The sequence below is a fragment of the Salminus brasiliensis genome, chromosome 12 (genome assembly GCF_030463535.1).
Source record: "Salminus brasiliensis chromosome 12, fSalBra1.hap2, whole genome shotgun sequence".
In the NCBI taxonomy this organism is placed as follows: domain Eukaryota; kingdom Metazoa; phylum Chordata; class Actinopteri; order Characiformes; family Bryconidae; genus Salminus; species Salminus brasiliensis.
The window spans coordinates 12,958,553-12,981,385 of NC_132889.1; the positions used below are offsets into that span (position 1 = coordinate 12,958,553).

General features: G+C 43.3%; 1 protein-coding gene across 2 annotated transcripts; it reads right to left on the reverse strand.

The window, feature by feature from the left end:
• Positions 1–862: 862 nt before the first annotated feature.
• usp36 (ubiquitin specific peptidase 36) lies at positions 863–22,592 on the reverse strand. 2 transcript variants are annotated; one of them, XM_072694400.1, is made up of 21 exons: positions 22,505–22,592; positions 18,659–18,920; positions 15,126–15,347; positions 13,693–13,803; positions 12,300–12,402; positions 12,092–12,159; positions 11,224–11,294; positions 10,879–10,961; positions 10,657–10,768; positions 10,428–10,568; positions 9,943–10,043; positions 9,715–9,850; positions 9,150–9,506; positions 8,083–8,304; positions 7,180–7,352; positions 6,261–6,971; positions 5,957–6,153; positions 5,664–5,855; positions 4,527–4,642; positions 4,269–4,402; positions 863–2,991 (listed from the first exon to the last, which is right to left on the reverse strand). In XM_072694400.1, exons 2-20 carry the CDS (start codon positions 18,909–18,911, stop codon positions 4,277–4,279), a joined length of 3,495 nt encoding a protein of 1,164 aa, XP_072550501.1. In that variant the 5' UTR covers positions 18,912–18,920; positions 22,505–22,592; the 3' UTR covers positions 863–2,991; positions 4,269–4,276. The 2 variants fall into 2 exon arrangements, with proteins under 2 accessions (XP_072550501.1, XP_072550500.1); XM_072694399.1 differs by having other exon boundaries at positions 15,126–15,374.
• Positions 22,593–22,833: the final 241 nt, after the last annotated feature.

Sequence of the window (22,833 nt, forward strand, 5' to 3'; positions counted from 1 at the left end):
CCAAAAACCTATCAAATATAGTAGTACTATTTACTTTGTGAATTATGTTTTAATTTTGATATGCATTTTAAAAACTTACAAGCTAATTATGGTCTGGGACCTTGGTAAAGTTTATTAGAGCCCAAAGCTCTTGGGTGCCCAGCCTTCTGCAAGGTCCTCATTGTCTATGCCACAAGTCACTGCCAATTCATCGTCTACTGTTCACAGTAACAAATTGTGACTGGGGTTCCCAAACTTCAGCATGTTTCTCTATCTAGCTCTCTGTCCATCTATACCCCCGAACAGTGGTCACCAACCATGCAGGCATTATTACTTTCTCTATTACATGGAGTCCAGCTAATCCCTTAATTGTCGCCAGCGATAGTGCCAGATTAGCCGAATGAAGGGTGTTGTACTTGGAGATTGGAGGTAAAATCTCCAGGTAAGAGCTGCTGACCACTCTACTATAACTGCAAAGCATCAGTACTGTGAGTGGGCATACTTCAGAAAATGTGCCACTGCATTTCCATGGAAACAAGTACTTCAACTCAGCATAAACAATATAACCAGTGTATTCTTAACAGGGTCTACTAGAACTGTGATGACTATCAGGGTAAGTGAATCCTCATATGCATTCTGCGGTCTCAAACAAAACACTGGTCACCATTTCTTTAAATTAGTTCTGCAAGAACGGTCTGCAAGAACGTTGCAGTCTGTTTTGCATTTGTTCTGTATTTTAGAGAGGGGAAAAAAAAAAAAGGCTAGACAGACGCACAGAACTTGGCTTTAGAAGACTTGACAAACCGCCATCTGAACCCACTGGCATTTGAAAACGTCCAAGTATAGATTGTGTGCACATGAGAATTGAGGCCAATGGCAAAAGTTTCTCACAAAAAATCACAACTTTATTGCACCAGTATATTTATATTCATGTATCCTCAATATCGTCAACAATAGTCTCTTCTTAGTCTCGAAAAGGCGGCATAAAGGTACAGAATCAGTGGTGCAAATATGACATGGATCGGAGATCGGAGCGTGTCCTTCAGCATCAGTTCCACTGAAAGGATCTCGAGTGACATTTCTAACAGAACACCAACACTTTCTACAGAGATCAGCTTTTTATTTTTGTCCTCTTCCTGGATTTAAAGTACTGCCATAAACGAGGGCCCTGTCTGAGAAAAGCACAAGTCCTCTCACACAGGACACCCGGACATCTAACCACTGAGAAGGTCCCAGTTACAGCTCAAAAAACCTTTTAAATATAATAATAGGTTTACTTTGTGAATTATATGTGCATTTTAATACACTTCTCGCTTTAAATGATAAAGTAGAACTTTCAAGATCATCTAGTCTTTTTTTTTTTTTAATCAGTTCAAGGCAACTTTTCTAAAATGGAAGAATCTGGGGATGGAGGGGTAATTCTCAACTACAAGGTTGTTTAGGAAGTCACAGAGAGCACGAGTGGGACTGTACAATGTTCTAGTCAATAAAGCATCACATCTTACTCTCATTAATGGACAACTTGTCTGTGGTCAAGTATCTGGAATATATTTTTTTTTCCCCCCCCGAAGCATTATAGTACAATTCCAGAGACGTCTATCTCTGTCTTACAGATGACTGGTGAAAATGAGAAGGGCTGGACTGTGGCTCGGTTTCTACAGTAGGTTCGATGGAGGGACACAAGAGAGCGCCATTCTCTTAGGACCAGCTCCTGCGGGGCGCTTCCTGAGGTGAACCCCGGCTTTAGGTGACCTGTGCGACTTGCATAGAGTAGAAAGAGTGGCAATGGGGCTGGAAAATGGGATATGTGCGAGAACATCAACCCGCTGAATTCTGTAGGATGGAGTTCAAGCAGTGAAACGGATGGATACATGCTTTCGAGAAAGCATGCCGTCCATTTGCTTTTTTCTCATGTTGCAGACGAATACATCATCTCCACATTGGAGAGCAAAGCCAATTAAAAGGCGTCTTACATTTGAAACCTTTGGATATGCTGCTTCGACTGATGGGTGGTTGGGTAGATTGGATAGTACACACAAAAAGGGACTCCTCCTCCCTTCTTTACAGCTTTCTCTTCAAGAAGCTTCTCATAGCATTTATGAGAAGAAAATTCCTAATATTCTCATACAACTCAAATAAGGCAAACCCACAACATAACGGAAGATTCGGGGCCATTGAGTGACGCTGCTGCATATTAAATTGAGCAATGCACTGAGCAAGGCTAGGTACATTTCAATGACAAACAGTCTATTTGGTTCAGAATCGCCCCCAAATCATCAAGAAGCGTTTGAAGAAAAAAAAAAAACCTAATAAAAATAAAACAAAAAACATGCACAACAATCACATTGTTCCAAAGCACTCATCACTGCTGAAGCTGAGGAGCGCAGGTGATACTGTATTGTTTGGATCAGAGTGGATTCACTTCTGATTTGGGCAATGTTCTCCTAAACGTCCAACATTCAGTGTTGTGCTTCAAGGAACTAAAAACACTTGGAAAAAAAAAAAAAAAAAAAAAAAAATCATAGTAATAACAATAATAAAAAATAATAATCATCATTCTGAGATCATGGTTTTGTTTCTTCGTCAGTAAACTGGGAGGCAGTACGCAACAGTGGTCTGTGCCCAAGTACGCCCATAACAGCACCTTTACCCTTCACCCTGGAGGGTTGTCAGTTTTCAGGTTCAATTTGTGTCCTGTCCTGATATAACAAGATAGTGGCTACAGTACAGTATCTCATCATAGAAGTAAGCTGGATCAGTGTGGCTAAAGTCATTTATTGTGGCGATTTGACCTTAATCCCACAATTTAAAAAAAAAAAAAAAAAAGTGGCCTAGACCTCAAACACCAGACTAAGCCCCAAAGGATGACCCTGGCCTCATTCAGTTAGTTCACAGTACTCTTCGGACAATCCTCTTCATTTTTCCAGAGCGCTCTCGGAGAGGCCGCACAGCTCTTTGTCCAAGCAGGCAAGCGGTCTAGTCAGGGAGCACAAGCAAGACTCAGTCTCAAAACTGCGGAAGACAGAGAGACAAGACGAGTTATAAATAACAGAGTGCGTGTTAAGGTTGCTCCGAGTTTCTATTCTTCGACGCGCCCCAATTACAAGCGTCCGACCCCGTAAAGCAAATCTGTCAGTTGTCTAAGTGTATGGGCTGGCAGCGGTTTCTACAGTATCATTCCATTAGAAGAAGTATCCAATTGTGATCAAGCAGATTCTCCCACAGCATGTGCATGCACTTGTGGGTCTCAATACATAGCACTACTTTATTAAGACCCTAAAGTGCATGTAAATGCTGTGGGTTAATCAGCTTTATGATGAGTGGGGGTGGGGTCTTTCTACTCTATATGCAGCTCCGATATTAGCAGAAGGGGCATGTTGAGGTCAATGTGTCACAAAGCATCTGTTCTTTAGGTATAACTATAAAATCTGATCTGAGCAAAACATTAGAATTAAATTAATGAGGCCTGTAATGTAAAAGTAACATTTTTATGTTTCTGCATCGGTATTGTTCTTCTGAGCTGATTATCAATTAGAATTAATTAGGCCATGTTGGACGCAATTAGCACAACCCCTGCACACTTTTAGCGCTGTGTAGCACATTCTTACTTCATTTAACACAGCCTGCCACAAAAAAAAAAAAAAAAAAAAAAAAAAAAAAGGTACACAGCTTTTAAAAGCTCCACACCTAGTGTTTCCCGCCAAAATAAATAACAAAAAAGAAAAAACACCACAAGAACTTAGCCAGAGTACAGATAGTTCTGCATTCAAATTAGTACTGGTACCACACTGCCCAGTTCAATTGGAGCAAACAAGGTGTTTACATGCACGCCAGCATAGTCTGGCCTGCACCCACGGTTATCCATGTTGAATTTCCTGTCTTTTAAAAACGTCGGCAATCCCTCCCCCTGCCCATGAAGTATTTAACATGAGGGACAAGTCTTCCTTTCCACAAAAGCGCAGCCCTTTTGCCTTTTATTAGAAGTGTTTATTTTTGTGCCAAAAAGCGGTTTTCACATGTGTGGTTCTACAGCGCAAGCTGCAAAATGTCCCAAAGGCTCAGCACAAGAGTCTGCAGAGAAAATGCTTTCATGTCTAAGTGGATCTTGAATAGTCTTGCAAATATCAGGCTGGACCATGTTTTAATTAGGGTAAGATTAGTACAACTAAGACTCGAATAGGGCTCTGATAATAGAGATGTGCTCTTCACATGTTCCCAGCACAGTCAAGACAACCCGTCTTAGGTCAGACTAACATCTAGCCATAAGTGTGCATGTAAACGAGGCTTACCCATTGTGTCAATGATATCCCAAACTGTTTCTCCTTCCTCTCGCGGTGACAGACCACATGTTGCGACGGTCCTGGATCTTCTGGAAGACATTACCACTTTTTCGCCTCTCTTTCTTGAACTTTATCTTCTTTACCTGTTGATTTATTCACACAGCTTGTATTTCGTAACAAAAGTAGTTACTGATACCACAGGTCTAGATAAAACGTGCATGTCCAAAAATAAATAATAAAATTAAAAATCCAAATCAAACAGCTCACCTTTCCACTGTCAAACTCCTCGTCCCATTCATCGATTACGGTGTCATGTTTGGCATAACGCGCATCCTCAATGGCATCTCTACTAATGGAAGAGCGCTCTCCATCCCAACTGAGAACTGAAAGCAAGAACACCTAATTACTTGCCCAAAGTTGCCAGTGCTTAAACCATATTCGTACATTCCTTCACCCTTAATCAGCTGAATATGCCATTAGAGCAAAGAAAACACAACATCCTGCATGCTGCGGCCGAAACTGCTCCCTATTCATTATATCTTCCATCATAGATGCTCCCTGAACAAAAGTGATAGAGCAATAATAATAAAATAATAATAATAAGAATAATAATAAAAACACAATGTTAAAACATACCATTTTAAAGCCAGATTATAGTAGCACAGAAACATTTGTATGAGTAAAAGGTTTGAGTGAGTAGTTAAGGTCTTTGAGTTCCCCCATCTTGGCGGTCATTTCGAAGCACCCAATCACTTGCTTTGTCATGGTTTGTAAAGCATTCATCCGTAAAGTTGGCCCAGCTGCCATGTGCGAGCACCACAAGAGACACCCTTAGTGTAACGCTTTGCATCGTTCGTTTTCTCTGCAATAATTACACCCTGGGCTATGGCTCATTAAAGCCACATGAATGTTGTCGCTGGAAGAAGTACAACGAGGCCCTTACTGAGACAGCACCAGTCTGTCTTCAGTAGTTTCACAACACAAACATTGTTCAGCAAATACTACACAGCGTACAGAAAAGAAAAAAATATAACCAAAGATCTTTCAAACAGCGGGGCTTTGGAAAGTTTTCCAGTAATGTCTGGAAAGAGTAGAACTTGCTTTCTATTAGCAAGATAAGAAATATCTGCTTAAATCTAAGTATCAAGTAATGCAATCAGAACAGTGGGATCTGATTCCATCTACCTAGCAGTTAGGGGTTTAAACACAAAATGAATAACGTCTGCTATGAATCTTTGCATGTAATTAATTAAAAATCAATACAGTGTTTGAGAATTAACACAGTATTGACAAACATAATATACGTCGATACAACGATGTATCGACATCCCTATGCAAAAGCAAAAGAAACAATGAAGATAAGGAAAAGCAACAAAACCACCACATGCACCAGTCCAGCCTCACCTTCAGTTCCATACGCTTTATCCGTGGCATTCTTCAGGAGCTCCTCGACCACACTTGAGCTCTTCTTGCCATCCCACACCATGGGAGCAGGACGAGGCTCTTTCTCATGTGCGTCTTCCGACCCGGCAGAGTTCTTGTTGCGTTTAAAGCCGTCCTGAACCTGGCTGTCCCAAACTACCACGGTGGTTGGTTCTGGTGACCACAGAACAGTAAAACAGAAGTAAACACCAGAACAGATACAGAATAGTATGTGCAAGTTATATGTTGGGACTGGACCGGGTCTATGTGTTTACCTGCAGCAGGTTTACACTTTTCTGTCTCCACGTGGTCCATGTGACTAAACGGCTCCTCTCCAGCAGGCTCTTCTCGAGTTCCCCCAGCTTCACTCTGCTTTGCCTCTTCTCTTTTCCTCTTTTTGGCTTTCTTCTTTGACTCACGCAAATCCACCAACTCTGTGTTTATCTGCAACATCCCATTTGTTCCACTAGTACTGCAGAGGGGGGTCAGAAGATAAAACATAAGGTTACAGAAAGGAATTCATTTGTTTGGAACAAAAAAACTAAACAAAAAAAAAAAACTGATATCAAACCACCAAACCTTGCAGAAACTTCAGGTTGGTCCTTGGTCTCCTGCAGCTCCTCTCGGAGCTTCTTCTTCTTCTTTTTTTTCTTCTTTTTCAAAGTGGGGTCTTGCAGGTCTGGTCCAGGGGAAGGTAACGGCAGAGTCTGGTGGGTTGTCGACGGACTCGGAGGTTGGGCCTTGGGCTGAGATAGTTTTGGCTCTGTGGAGGGTTCAGACTGCTTATCTGGCCGTTCTGTAGTTCTTTTAGCATCTACGCTAATCGTCCAAGTGTCTCCGAGGCACCAGTCTTCATCCTGAGGCGGTGGCTCTAGATGAGACTGCACAACTTCTCTCTGTGTCTCAAGACCATTTTGTTTCTCCTCCCTTTTCCTCTTCTTCCGTTTCTTTTCTTTCTTCTTTTCACTTCTTAGCTCTGGCTCTTTCTGCTGGGGTTTGGCAGGAAGCTCACTGATGGGAGCTTCTACATCAGAGTGGCGTCGTTTCTTTTTCTTCTTCTTTTTCTTTAGGATGGGACTGCCAAGTCCATCAGCAACATCTGTACCGGACTCCACAGTTTTCTGACTCTTGATTGGTCCAGGGTGGCTGGAAGGGTGGGGCAGAAGCTTGCTGACTGGTGAGGAGACTGCCGGATTCTGCGAGGAAGAGGGGGGCTCTTTAAGGGGGCTCGTGTTTTTAAAGAGATGAGTCACAGGTGGAGACTGAAGCTTGGGTGAATGGAATGGAACCCTGAGAGAAGACAAAAACAAGAGCAGCATGCTAAAGAACAGCACTGCTGGAGGGATTCCCTTATCACAAACTAATAACAAATACAGTGATAAACGCACTAAGATACAAATGTACAGAATCCAAGGGGCACACAATAGCTTTTATTCATTTATGGTAGGAGTATTATGTTATGAAGCCCATAGTTGAAACATCAGCTGAAAGGTGGTACCTGTGGCGCTGAGGAGGTGAAGCAGGGGTAAGATGGTGAAGTTGAGCTGAATGCGTGGGGACACAGGACTGATGATGCGATGAGGAGGACGATGCCTCAGTGCTGCGGCTGCTGTTGCTGCTGCTGTTGTTGTTCAGGGTCCGGCTGAGGCTGAGGCTGGGACTGGGACTGGCCTGCAGTTATTGACATAAATAAAAACTTGGTGGTCGAAAAAAAAAAAGAAAAATAAACCATAGCCAACAAAACATGACAAAGATAGAGGGATCCAAACATGGAGGGAAATCAAGACCAGAAAACGAACAAAAACAGGGAGAGAAAAAACAAAAACAAAAAAAAAGGCATGGCAGAGAAGAATTAGAAATGGTTAGAAATAAAGAATACAAAAGCAAAGGAAGACAAAGAAATTCTAAAAAGGACAGTAGTGCCAAACCTGAGTCAACAGTATAGACACAAGAGCAGACACAAAGAGATCTAAGGCTGCACTTATCAGCGCGGCTATGCAACGCAACGGGAGAACTTTCAGTCATGAATATCCGCTGGAAAGAAATGAAGGGGCAGGCAGCAGGCAAACACAAATAACCCTCCAAACCCAGGGCTGAGTAATGTGATCAATATGGTCATTGCGATATAAAACATGATTGGGATTTCCAAACTAATAATTGCCTAATCTTGACAAAACTGGCACAATGCAAAAATAGTACTTTATGCAAGCCACAGATTTCAATTTCTGCTCTGCAGAACAAACAGCAGAAGGAGAATGGTTAGGCTTGAGCAATATCCACTACAGTATCATAACCTTGAAAATATCGCAATCCAATTTTCAGACCACACTGCCCAGTCCTAGGCCACAAACACAACTATAAGGACCATGCAACCACGTAAAGAAGTGGCGGTTACGCTCACCTTCTTGGCGGACAGGGCCAGCCTCTTGGCGGGAGGAGGAGACATGGTGCTGTTGGGTTCAGACGTGATGTTGGTGAGGGCCGGCGGTTTCAGCTTTGCCGACTTCTGTTCCTCCGTAGCTGCTCGCTCTGCACTTTTAGCCGGAGAGGCGGTCCCATTCGTGTTGCTCTTGGCGGGGGCGCACACATCTCCCACAGGAGCACTTCTGGTGCCAATAGATTCCTGGAGGGGGCGACAAGAGGCAACAAGACTTGTTCAATGTTTTGGTCTATACAATTTGCACGGAGACAGCTATAAATGACAAATCAATGAGGGCTATAGAAGGTTCACCAAGTCTACATCTACACTGTCTGCCAAATGTTTGAGGAGGCCTGGCTTGAGAACACACTTTTATTAAACATTCTTTTTTCGAGTGGGTAAACAAAAAAATTAATCAAATAATAAAGTCAAACCAAATGTTTTACCATCCTCAGGTTTCTTTATTTAGGGGGTCATTAACTGTGGCATATACATGTCTGTATAGTAACAGAATTAGTCAGTTTGAACTTCAAAAGGTTTTGTTGATTTTAAAATCTTTTCTACAGATTTTCTACAGGTTAAATATGGCATTCTTAAGCAAATTGTAGAGGAAGCGGCTACTTGATCAATATTGTAAATAAAACATTCTTTTGCTAGAATCTTTTGAAAAATAACTTTATATACCTAGAATCACACCACATTTCATAATTTGTTAAATTAAAAAAGGCAGATTAAAAATGTGCAGAACTGTGATCTCGTTACCCAAAATTAAAACAACAAAAAAAATCATATGACTTAAAGCAGTTCCTTTAATTGTCAAATGTTTACTGTACTACATATATTATAAATACTGTATATCAGAGGTTCTAAAATCAGCTCACTCATTGTAAAGGCTTTAGAAAGTTTGCTGTCTTCACACTTTTAATGAACAGTATGTAGCTCTCCTCATCAACGGCTATTTAGACAAATATTCAAAATAAAACCCCCCACATAATCTGTGCAATAAGTAAAGAATTTGTGCTTTAACCTTTAAATTACTACAAATTTACCTTAGACTCGGAGGAGGTGTCTGCTGAAGATGAGTCCGACAGGGATTTAAGTGAGGTAGACAGCACCAGGCTGCGGCCCTCGCCGCTGCCCTTCTTGTCAGGGTCTGGCTTGGCGATCCCGTTGGAGGAGGCGCTGGGTGTACTACTACGACCCTGGGGCTGAGGGGCGGGCTTCTTCAGCTTCTTGAAAGGCTCCTCGATCAGCGTCGGGCCACCAGGCAGCCTGGGCACAGCGTGGGCAGAGGGTGTTCCATTGGCCAGCTTAGGCGACTGGACGCTCAAACCGTTTCGAGCCACGGGCACGCCCAGGCCCCCATCCACAGACTGGATCTTTCTTAGCTGAGCGGTGTCTAGCTTCTATTGGAGAGAGGAGGAAAGAACAAAGTATAAGCAATATATCACTCGCTTGATGAATCAGCCACAAATCTACACAAATGTAGCTTAGCACAAAGATACAGTTAATAGTCATTAACCTAGCATCACAATAAACATGCTCATCACCAGTTGCAATGAACACCAAGACAGCTTTTAGTAAACATCTAGATATCACAGTGAGGGCCCTTACCTTGGTAATCTGTGGTGAGGACAACGGTCCGTTCAGTGTGATTTTCTTCAGCTGTTCAGGGGTCATGTTAGTCCTCCCAGAATGCATCAGGTTTTGCTTTACATTTGGACCATCCGTGTTCTTCTTTTCTGGGATCCTACAGCATAAGGATGCAAGTATCATGAGTCACATTTCTCTTCTAAACTACGAGTTGAATCACTTTAGGAGTGAAAAGAGCATTCGTCGTACCTCAGGTAAAAGAGGACATAAGCCTGCTGATTGAGTACGACCTTGATGTTGCTGGAATGCACCATTGAGTCGTTCATCTGATACCATTGCCCATTACTGGCCTGAGAAGGACAAACAAACAAGAAATAAAAAGGAAAGAAAACAGAAATTCCCAGGTAAGCCTTTTGAATATTATTCCTGAGAAACAGAAGTTTCTGCAGGTCCCTCTTTACTGAGCAATACATTTTAATGCCACAGATCCAGTCAAAACAACTTTATTCTATTCCATTCACAGTTTGCAGCACTGCTCTGGCGAAACACTGTAGGGGTTGCAGGTTTTGCTCTATAAAGGAATATGACAAGCACTCATGCAATACCTGCAGTTGTTTAATGGCTATTTTTAAACACCTTTTGAAGATTAAAAAAATAAAATGTACCCCATAACTTTAAGGGAAGCAAAAGTATAGCCCAGTAGTCCATAGCTGTTGCTTTTCCAGCACAAATACCTTGACATAGCAGTAGTAATGGCCAGCATGGCAGCTGTAGCCAGAATGCACTAGGACTGCATAGAGGCCATACATCACTGGGTCTCCTGAGCTCTGAGACATGTATGGACGAATGTTCAGGAACTCTGGGTAGCCAACATCCTAAACAAAACATAACAGGCATCAGTGAGATTTAAATGTAGTATGCTGCTTGGCATTGCAGACACTAAGGTACTGACAAGGTAATGACCTTGGTAATCTTTCCCCCACTAAAGTTGGCAAACCGCTTCAGGGACAACGTGAGCACGTTCGATGTTCGATGAACCGTGAACCGCTTCGTTGCCGGCACTTTCTTCTTACACCTAGAACATTGTACAACGATACACGATGAACCCAACAGTTTGGCATGCTGCACGCTGATTTTGAACATCTGTGCTCACACATTCTACTAGTATTACGAGCATCAACTCACTTGGCACACATGTAGGCGTTTTCGCCACTCAAAACATCTGGCTTGACGAAGAGTTCCAGGGCACGGACGATGTTGGCCGCTTGCTGAGAGCGAGAGGGACACGAAAAAAGGTTCAGACAGAGGGGAGTTCTCTCACACAGGGAAGAGACACATCCATCATCTTGACACTACGGCAATGTCATTTTCAGTGTGGCCAATATCCGATATAAGCCTGAACAGGTCACACTTCTGAACTGACCTGCATGTGCAAGTAACGCACCATCCAACTCAACAAACATCTTTCTTGAAAGCAGTACTATGTGAGGATTTGTATTTGTTCAAATGTTTACATTGCAGGAAACTCACCCGAATTTCCACCGCTATGTCCAGGTAAGGGTCATACGTGTCTGACACACTTTTACAAATGGAGCACTTCACTAGAACAAGAGGAACAAGAAAACATCAGGAAAAAGATGAGAAAGACTCAGACGAAGTCGCAGTCATTTTTATCTAGCTTGGCTGATCATAGGGCTCATGGGCTCTAGCGTACTATGAAGCAGAGCCAGCCAGACGTGTTTGGACATATCGTTGGACATAGGGTAGTGTACACTGTGGAATCTATTCTGAGTCACTGATCAAACAGCCAATGAAAACAGAGCAAGGAAATAAAATAAGAAAAAAAATGCTAAAATACAAAAATCACGTGCCTGTACAACCACAAGCAAGTGTTTCTAAACCCTGCTCCAGGAGGCACCCTGCCCTGCACACTTTAGTGCTTACCCTGCTCCCAACTTGCCTGATTCAACTAATCAGCTCATTAACAAGTCCTTTCAGAGTTGCAAGGGGTGTGTTAAAGAAGGGAGTCCACTAAAATGTGCAGGGCAGGGTGCCTCCAGGAGCAGGGTTAAGAAACACCGGTGTAGTGTATTATTAACCTAATCATTAATAACTTTGAAAACCACAAGATTGCACTGGCTTCAGGGAGGGGCGGCATGTACTTCTACTGTCTACTGTGACACCTGCCCAAAATAGGACCTTCAAGAATTTTTTTTGTGGTAACTTCAAATGAACATTATTTTTCCAGGCACAAATCTAACATCAGAGAAGCTGAAAAGCAGTACAGCCTGCCATATACACAGTCAGCCTGTGCGTGTTGACTGTATACAAAGTCTATATTCTGAACTGATATGACTTGTATCTTGCACATGAGCTCAACAGGGACAGTTTGCCTTACCTCTTGACCTCAGGTAACCCCCAAAGATCTGGTGTACCAGTGTGGTCGCCTGCGTTTGCCTGTCCAACCTAATCAATTGGGAGGAGAAAGAGAGGCAAAAACATTTATTTAAAAAAAAAAAAAACAAAAACACAGTGTTGTTCATAAACAATGCAAGCAAAGTTTATCAAGGTGTCCTTTATTCATTTGTGGTCAGTGCAGCTCTTACTTGGGATAACCATTAAGACAAGCTTTCTGCATGGCATCAATGGTATAGCGTAGAAATTCATGGGCATCCTCCTGGCTTCCAAACCGGAAGTGGCGAGCAATTTCTGAAAGGAGGAGGAAAACAGTGCATTACAATGAGCAGAAATCAAATTCTTGGTTTCCCTTCAAATGACTCAGACCAAATGAGTAACAATCTGCAACAACCTCAAAAGTAGTAGTGGGCACCGGACAAGTATTGCAGTTGAAAAATATTTCTACGGTGCGAGTTTTGCCCCAACCTTTACCAGTAAACCACAAGTACCATTAGGGCATAGGCAATGGCTCTATACAGAACAATGACACCTCAAACAACCCTTGGGACCCTTAGTTTGTATTAAGCCTTTGAGTGTTAAGGGGTTAACAAACAGCACTGAGAGCGCAATCACAGCAGAGTACACTAATTTAATCATTTAATCGAACCAAAGCTGACAATTACAAAACACACCTGCTATCACCTTTTTAAGAGGGTTCTCTAGATCAACTAATGAACAAAGCAGTGACAATGGTGGTCCCGCCCAGTCCAAGATGGTATACCGGGACCCTGACATTCTACTGATATCAGTTTCTTTTGAGAATGTACATCTAGCTGTGATCTCATCTTGTCAGGTCAACGCATGCTTACACCTGTGCATAGGTTGAACTATTTATTGGCAAATTCTGTTTTTAACCGCCCCACACACACAATAACATTTTAAATTAAACGTAAAGAACGACACCCATTAGCAGCTCTTGCGCAAGCACAGAGAATGCACGCACAGATGAGCGTCAGACAGATGACAGAGATGCTGATGGTAAACAGACTAAAAGTTCGAGAACATTCAAGAGAACAGGTCTTAACAGGCGAAGCATGCGTCTGCAGGGGGAGAGTCCTGCTCTGCTTGCTGATGGGGTGCTGATAACACTGCTGTAAATTTGTGCTAGTACTGCGATTCCGCCAGCACAGCCGCAAGGAGAGAGAGGGCATATGTGAGAGAGGAGGAGTGAGAGAGCCTGAATGTGTATGACAGAGAAGGAAGAATGTGTTTATGAGAAAGGGCGTGCGAGAGCACGTGAGAGGGGAAAAAAAAAAAAAACACAGACAGAAAAAGCACAGTAAGGATCAGAAGGGGGAGCCACAACACACCAGAACATCTCTGTGTCTGGCACCAGCCCCAACAGGAGCTAAAGCTCATGACTAAACCCTTAATCACAGACCACAGTCAGTGAGGCGGTGTCTGAAGTCTGGTGAGAGCACCCAAACATGCATTTCCTGATACGTCTGAGTCATGAAGGTGAATCGTGCCTTCTTGTAACTGAGCGACAATAACAGGTTGGAGCACATGCACCTGTCCAGGAGCGGCTGAAAGGCAGCTTACTTTTCAGGTCGCGGATGAAGGACACAGGCTTGATGGCGTTGCCCGTGTTGGCAAAGGCTTGGATGATGTGGTTCTGCATTATACAGATCATACAGAATCCTGACTGGTGACCTAGGAGAGAAAGAGCATTACTGTTATTAGCAATAATAGTAACGGTAAAATGGGACATGTAAAGATGGAGAACATGCCATATAGCTAGAACCAAGTAAGGGAGAATTCTGCTGATTTTTCTACATTTCTGTGGCCGAATTGGAGCCTGTTTACACCAGTTTACGCAACAACATGCGTTTTCGTGATCGGATTATGATCAGACCACTTGTCAAAGTTTAATATGAGTATAAACGGCACACGTTTTCTGTGATCGGATTCGGTTACACAAGCAGAAACGCGCCAGTCAAAAAAAAATGCTAATGAAAGTAATAATTGCTGTAGATCTTGGCTCGTCACTCCCTCGTCCTGTCTCTCGCGTGTGTGTAAAAAAAAAAAATAATAAAAATAAAAAATAAAAAAAACGCACTAGCACTTTTTTTTTTTACCTGTAGAGTTTGGTTCAATGTGGTTTAGATATCTACTAGTGCCATTACAGGAATGCGAGAACCATCTATTGCTCCATCGTGTTGTAGAAACCCTTACTGTTCCTGTAAACTGTTCACAGTCTGCTGGAGCAAGACAGGAAGTAAGACAGAAACTGTGTGCGCGTTGGTGTGCTTTTTATGAATCTGGTCAAAAGATACCCCAAAACGATCTGGATACAAAACGCATGTTAAAGCCAGATGTAAACAGGCCCTTTATCAATGTTCATCAACAGAAGAGGTTATTCTAAACATCTATAGTACAAACATAGCCATTTCATTTTCATTCTAAAATGATCAGTGAACCTACAGGCGTCTTCATTGTATGTTATGTTGGCGATAGCAAAACAGCTGTTCATCTGAAATTAATAGATAAAAATAATCATTTTAGGGGAAGATTTTTCCCCAAAACACACTGTGTACCTTTCTGCCATGAATAAGCAAGGCCAAAACCTCATCTCTTAAAACTATAATTAAACAACATCTACTTGGGTGGTTTTTTTTCTTTTATGTCATGAAAGGTATCAATCAATGTAATCAAAGAAGTCAATGTAAAAAGAATTTCTACTGGTCCATTCATCATGAAACGTACTGAGCACCTGGCAGAATCACATTATTTAAAAAAAGAAAACCAAGGGAGATACAAGGTTTTCGTATGACAAGGACATATCAGTTTCTTTAAATATACTGTATGCCACTGATGACAACACTACAGATAGAAACAAGACTTCAACATTTTCATCTCTGTAGGTGGAGATAGTGGCGACTTGCTGGCGCATTACTTTTTACACTGAAGTGAAAAAAGACACTTGTGCAATTTTTATGCTTATGCCTTTTTCAACTATGCAGTTTTATACTTACAGGCACGGCTGTGCTCCTTGGACAGCAGGTAGTTGGCCAGCGGCGGCGTGTAGGTTAGACACTGCACAGTGGAGTTGAGGAAGCAGGTGTTGCCCAGGTTGTGGAGGCCGGCTCCGACCCGGTACACCCGCTCCCATTTCATGGAGAGCTTGTTCCCTGGAAAGAGCAGCTTCTGTGGTGCAGGGATGCCATCACCCTGCCCCCCACCAAGGCCTTCCGACACTGCCGGAAGATTGACGGCAGTTAGAGCTGTAGGGCGGAAGACATCGTTTTTCTAATCTGGAGACTAAAACTATGCAGGCATCCAAGTAGTGAAATAGATATGAGACTTGTATAAACATGACCAGAGAAAATTATGCTTCTGCCTAGAGCTTCTCCTCTTAAAAATGGAATCCCACTCTCCAGTCCTGGAAACTAAGCTACACAAACAGCTTATCAATTTACAGATGTTACAAAAACCAACCATACATGCATCTTCAGCCTGCCACGGTTCAGCCCCACCCCATTCTGTAGTGCCATGCCGCATTTCAGCTCTGAGCGTTATTTTAACTAAGTAGCCAATCAGAATTAAGATCTTACGTCTTTAAAGCAACATTATGTAGCACTTTCGCCTCTAAATGACTGCTTCCAAAATCACCACCGACTTGAAAGAGAGAATCTCTTCAGCCTTGCAACTCCCGGCTTCCGCAAGCCGTTTACTGCAGCGCGTAACTTTACGTACGTAACAGGACAATGCTTGCGAGAACTACGTAATGCTGCGTAATCAGTTATATTCACATAAAACCTAAAAATATTACTCTATTGCCACAGATCACATGCTTTCACTTTCAGGCTTGTGTCGGTTCTGCATTTCTCACATCTCTCACCGATTTCATGTGTGCCATGAGAGTGGAAGCGCAAAGCCAGATTTGTCTATCTGTATTCCCCATCTGTAGGGGGAGGCTGGGAGCAAAAAAATCCTAATTCATGATGCTGCTTTAAAAGACCCATAGTAAAGTCTTTTTTTTCAGCATCAACACAATCAAATCAGCTCATGATTCAATTATTTACATGAGTTGAGTAAAGTGTGACCGAAAAGTGACAATGCTAAATTATGCAGTGTAAACCTCCAGGTTCAGGAGCAGATACAAAACAACCCACAAATTCAAAATAAATTTAAAAAGCTTGACTTATCTGACTGTAAACACACAATCACAACAGGATCCCTTCTATAATTACACACTGTAGTCCTTCTGTTTCTCTGCAAGACCACTGCAGATCAGGTATTATTTGGTTGGTGGGTCATTGTCAACACTGCAGTAACAATGACATGGTGGTGGTGAGTTGGTGTGTGTTGTGATCAGACAGCAGTGCTGCTGGAGTTTTTACATAGATTAAAACAGATGTACAACAGCCTGTAACTATAGAACTACAGTGGGGGGGGGGTATTTAGTCACCAATTGTGCAAGTTCTCCCACTTTAAAAAAAAAAAAAAAAAGACAGAGGCCTGTAATTGACATCATAGGTAGACCTCAACTATGAGAGGCAAAATGAGAAAATAAATTCAGAAAATCACATTGTCTGATTTTTAAAGAATTTATTTGCAAATAATGGTGGAATGTTTGTTCACCTACAAACAAGCAAGATTTCTGGCTGTCACAGACCTGTAACTTCTTCTTTAAGAGGCTTCTCTGTCCTCCACTCATTACCTGTATTAATGGCACCTGTTTGAACTCATTAACAGTATAAAAGACACCTGCCCACAACCTCAAACAGTCACACTCCAAACTCCACTATGGTGAAGACCAAAGAGCTGTCGAAGGACACCAGAAACAAAATTGTAGACCTGCACCAGGTTGGGAAGACTGAATCTGCAATAGGCAAGCAGCTTGGTGTGAAGAAATCTAATGTGGGAGCAATATCAGAAAATGGGAGACCTACAAGACCACTGCTAATCTCCCTTGATCAGGGGCTCCACGCAAGATCTCAGCCCAAGGGGTCAAAATGATCACAAGAACAGTGAGCAAAGATCCCAGAACCACACAGGGGGACCTAGTGAATGGCCTGCAGAAAGCTGGGACCAACGTTACAAAGGCTACCGTCAGTAACACACTACGCCGCCAGGGACTCAGATCTTGCAGTGCCAGACGTGTTCCCCTGCTTAAGCCAGTACATATCCGGGTGCGTCTGAAGTTTGCTAGAGAGCATTTGGATGTTACGGAAGAGTATTGGGAGAATGTCTTATGGTCAGATGAAACCAAAGTAGAACTGTTTGGTACAAACACAACTTGTTGTGTTTGGAGGAGAGTGAATGCGGAGTTGCATCCAAAGAACACCATTCCAACTGTGAAGCATGGGGGTGGCAACATCATGCTTTGGGGCTGTTTCTCTGCAAAGGGACTAGGACAACTGGTCCATGTACATGAAAGAATGAATGGGGCCATGTATTGTGAGATTTTGAGTGCAAACATCCTTCCATCAGCAAGGGCATTGAAGATGAAACGTGGCTGGGTCTTTCAGCATGACAATGATCCCAAGCACACTGCCAGGGCAACAAAGGAGTGGCTTCGTAAGAAGCATTTCAAGGTCCTGGAGTGGCCTAGCCAGTCTCCAGATCTCAACCCCATAGAAAACCTTTGGAGGGAGTTGAAAGTCCAAAACATCATGCTCTAGAGGGGATCTGCATGGAGGAATGGGCCAACAAACCAGCAACGGTGTGTGCCAACCTTGTGAAGACTTACAGAAAACGTTTGACCTCTGTCATTGCCAACAAAGGATATATAACAAAGTATTGAGAAACTTTTGTTATTGACCAAATACTTATTTTCCACCATTTTTTGCAAATAAATTTCTCATTTTGTCTCTCATAGTTGAGGTCTACCTATGATGTCAACTACAGGCCTCTCATCTTTTTAAATTGGGGAACTTACATAATTGGTGACTGACAATACTTTTTCCCCCCCACTGTATAATGTGCTCCTATATGGTAAGTGGAGCTGACAAAACAGGCAGTGGTCATTTAAACCAGGGGTGGTCATAATATTCTGATATGACTACAGTTTCCCAATTTAAAGTGCATCGAAACAAAGTGCAGTGAACTTTATAGGGATGCACAATAGCAGTTAAATATAATTTCTGCCAAATAACTGTTCTAAAGTGACCCCCCCCCCCCCCCCCATTTAAAACAAACATTTGATTATGTATTACTACTTTATAGAATTTACAAATTAATGCAATAATTCTCTGTAATGCTAATCCAGGTGAACACCAATTCTATTCCCATTGTGTACAGACACTGGTAGATGCGTACAGATCCATAGGATAAACTGAATTCCCATAACGTGCATCCTTAGAAACGCCACATTTCATTAACTGTAACCCAATCATTGAGGTCACATTTATAATCTTGGTAAACACAGTTGCCACGCTGAAGTACACATCATATACATACACCATTTTACAGCTATGATTACATGGAAACCAATGTCCTTTTCAAACACATCCAACGAACTGGTATAAAGTGTAAAGCTGCCATCACAGCATTACAACCTTACCCTGCCTTTTGATGGGAGCAGGTTCGGTCTGTCTCTGGGCCGACACCCCATCGTTCTTGGGGTTCAGAATCACATACTTGGTCTTGAGGGTCTCCAGCTGGTAGCCGAAGCCCTTGCTGGCTGGCTCAAATTCAATCTTCTGTAGCAGGACCTTCTTGGCAGAAGAGGCCAGCAGCTTGTTCAGGTCGCCTTCATCGCCAGAGTCCTTTCGCCCTGGCTTCAGGGCCTCCTTGAGCTTGTCCACTATGGGCATTGTGCATCACTGAAAGCAAATCAGAAAACAAAATCAGACACTGTAATTGACTAAGCCCTTTCAAATTCAATCAGGAACTTAACCGAAAAAAAGCTAAGCACAATCTGATGAAGACCAATGACCTAGGTGCATTTAATGACTGGTTCTAGCAAAGAGGAAATGGGCCCATTTTGAAGGAATGGCACACGAGCTGCCGTTCCAATTTTTACAAATCTGGAGAGCAGGCATCAGATAGGCTGATGTGAGTGAAAAGCCTGAAAGCTAAGTGTACTGGGAGAGACTTTAAAACTTGGCAGTTCTCCTAATAGTTACGTAACAAGGCAGCAAACATGCAGAAAGTTCACCTGTGTGTCTATGGTCGGGTATAGAAAGGCTGATTCAACCTGATAACTTTCACTGCATTCCAAGAATGAAAATCAAAGCAATCAAAGCGCACAGAGCTAAAACTGAACACTCTTGATTAACCCCCTTTAAATATTTAACAGCAAAAACAGACAAGCATCATCAATATAGGCAGTGAGAGTGAAGCAAAGCCAAAAAAGAAAAAGGCCATCTGTGAGAAAATACAGGTTCCTTCTGCCACTTGAAAGGAGACTCATCAGACTGGTCATTTCCTGTGCTGGGTAGTGAGCAGGCAGCTGGCTGGCGTTTTGCCTTTATGGGAAGCTATGACTACTGCTAGTGGTGGGCGATACTGCCTGACAATTACACTGTGATAAGACTAAGACAGAAACTTGTCTTAGAGACAATACTGTATACAGACTGTTAATACAAAAAGATAGGTGAGACATTAACGTTCAAGAATGTGCCTTTGGTCGTCTTTTCATAGAAAAGTTTTGACTGTATCTGGACACACCTTTCTCCAGATTCCTGCCTTTGTTGCACCATAAAAGTACCGTACACATGCTAAAGTACTGCCACCAGGCAGCAGTAGTAGATGCAAAGCTTTCTTGCACACATGCCAAAAAAAATAAATAAATACTCGACTCCACAGTCATGGATTTCCTAAAATCTGTTAAGTGAACCACTCCCGACTGAACGAGATTTTATAAACCCAGCAGTGGTTCAATGGCTTCTCTTCCCTATACATCATTACCAAGCATTTTATATTATCTTCAATCCACCCCCCCCCACCCCTACCCCACCATATGAGCACACTCGAGACAAAAGTCCTCAGGGGGACAGAAGGGGCGAGCTGTAGTGTGCTAGAAAGCGCAGAGAGCAGCCTTACTCATCAGCTGTGGTGCTGACGCACACGAGAAGCCGAGCAGCGAGGAGGCTGCACATGCATCCAACCCCACAAGGGCAGCCTAACCTTCATGTGCCGTTACTGATGCGATTTATCGCGACTCAGCCAAGCGCCCGCGATGCAAAGGCTCTGCGTGTCCGGACGCCAAGGCTCTGGATGATCGACGTCATGTTTCTCATGTTTGCTGGCATTCGGCTAAAAAAGGGCAGATCAGCTTTCCTCTGCAATAGCCGGTCCATGACAAAGACGGAATATCTTCGTAGCGCCGAAGCCACACATTCAAGGACTTGCGCTGTGATGTAAGCACTGACCTTCCACTGGCACACAGGCTGTCACACTGACAGACTACTTAGTGATTTTAGAGACACATTTCACTGATTTAATGAGATATAGTACAGTAGAATGCGCCATAAATGTCTTTTAGAGGCTAAATGTTTTAAAGGTTTCCTAGAAGGAACTCCAGTGTCACCAAAGAAAGCAAGGGCTTTGAGATAATGCATTATTGCACAACACAAGGAGCCACCCTTCATATACTCCTACAGGTCATGTAACAACTTAAGATCACTGACCAAGGGGGGCACGGAAAAGTCCACATTGGCATAAGATTGTAGATGGCACCAACTCAGCATCATTAGGACATGCTGGTTTAGATTGGGGGGGGGGGGGGGGGCACAAAGTATGAATCAATCCCTGAAACTGCACAGAAAATTAGGTCATGGTATAATCAGTACCTACATAATATCATGTAAGAGTGGGGAAGTACTTCTCGGATCTCGGATTGTATCGTTATCGGCACTAGTTAACAGTTTCAGAAAGAAAGGCTCCAGCCTGACTGAACCGATTCTTTCGAACAATCTGATTCGATTCACCGAACGACCGATTCCTAAACACAGGAATAAGGACTGCGGTCAATGTAAGTGAATACAAATACAGGACATTTTATTGAGTTAAACAGTCAGGCGCCCAGCTGTGTTCATACGTTGCAAAAAAGTTCGATTCCATTAGAATCGGGATTCGACTCGGCCGGTTTATTTAAAACTGACTCGTTTAGGAGCCGAACATCGCCACTGCGCTGAAAAGCCACGTGCCGAAAGCACGGAGAGCGAGCGAGCTGCCAAACAGCGAAATTATACACAATAAAAGGTGAAAAGTGACCGGTAGCTTCGTATAAATCTTTAAATACTTTCAAAATGATCTCCATCACAAACTGTATATCGCCAATCCGGACACGTGTCGGTGTGTTTAGAGCTCCGTTAGCCACACATTTACAGCACGGCGTCGGCGGCCCTGACGTTCACAGCTCCTCTCCGGTCAGGTTGGATCTTAGCTAGCCAGCCAGCCAATTTCAGCGACGTGCTTCGAAACACGGCGAAATAGTCAACGAATTAAGAGTTTTCAACAAAAGTCAAGTATTGTGGCCTGACTAGAGTAACGTTGGTCAGAATAACTGCTGTCTTCGACAAGAAGCTCACAAGAGCACGGCGTGTTAGCCAAGCTAGCTAGCCAGCCAGCTAACGTTAGTCACTGGAGTCTGGAACCTAAACCTGTAGCTATAAAACCTACAGGTTTGACATTATTTTAAACTCCGTGCTTCTGTCGGCTAGACAGAGGACTAATAGTGTCACAAGAGAGGGGTCGTGAGATTAAGAGCGCTAGCCAAAACGACGAGTTAGCAACAGTGCTAACGTAGGCTTGTTTTCTACCGTAGCGCACTGAGGCAGGTTAACCGTAACCAGCTAGCTAGCTAGCTAACTGGGTCCACTGGCAAACAGCATTTGAGTGACGGGCTGCATTGCGCTAGCTAGCTAACTAAACTTAAATAAGCAAAGAAGTGTGTTTTTTAGCTTGGTAGCTAAATTGCTGGATAGCTAACTCATTAAAACGGGTAGACAGCTACACAGTTAGCTAGCTAGCTAGCTAACTGCCAGCTAGCCATCAAGCTAAACCCCATGCTGACGAGTCCACACAGGTGAGGTTAGCCAGGCATCAGCATCCTTTCTCGACAACATGGCATCGACGAGTCTGGCTCAGACCGAGTCGCAGTCGAGAACGAACCTGCTATCGGTCTGTACCGTGACATTTCAGCGCGGTCCCAAACGACATGGTGCCTGTTCGCTGCTGGTCAGCCAGCGCTTGACTGGCCTACTGACTTACAGTGGACGGACACGGGAGTCGCAGTTCCTCCGCCGCTGCTGCGCTGTACATTACTGCAACGCGATCACCACCCTGCCGCGGGAACGTGGGCTTCATGCGATTAAACCCCGGACACGAGCCGTTCACTGAAGCTGGTGTGTTTCAGCATTGGCAAAAAAAAAGAAAAAGAGAGAGCCCGCTGTATACATACCCATCCGCGAACCACCGAGAGTCGTTCAATCTGTTCTACTATAAAGACCCTCGACGGCCGTGGAGTCCTTCATTTTGTTGCGCTCTCTCCCCCATGCTGCATTATCTGAGGGCGGGGTCTCGAGTGATGGACGGGGCAGAGCGGCCAATCGGCTGCAAGGATAAGACCGACGCCGCGCTTCATTCATGTTTCGGGTGTCCAATCAGAGGGCGGGACGCGGGCGCCTCTAACATAACCGCTCTGATCACGTTTTGTTGTTTACTATAGCTAAGGACAGAATGTGCAGCATTACACCCTATAGTGCAGGGTATGTGATGGTGGTCTTGCAA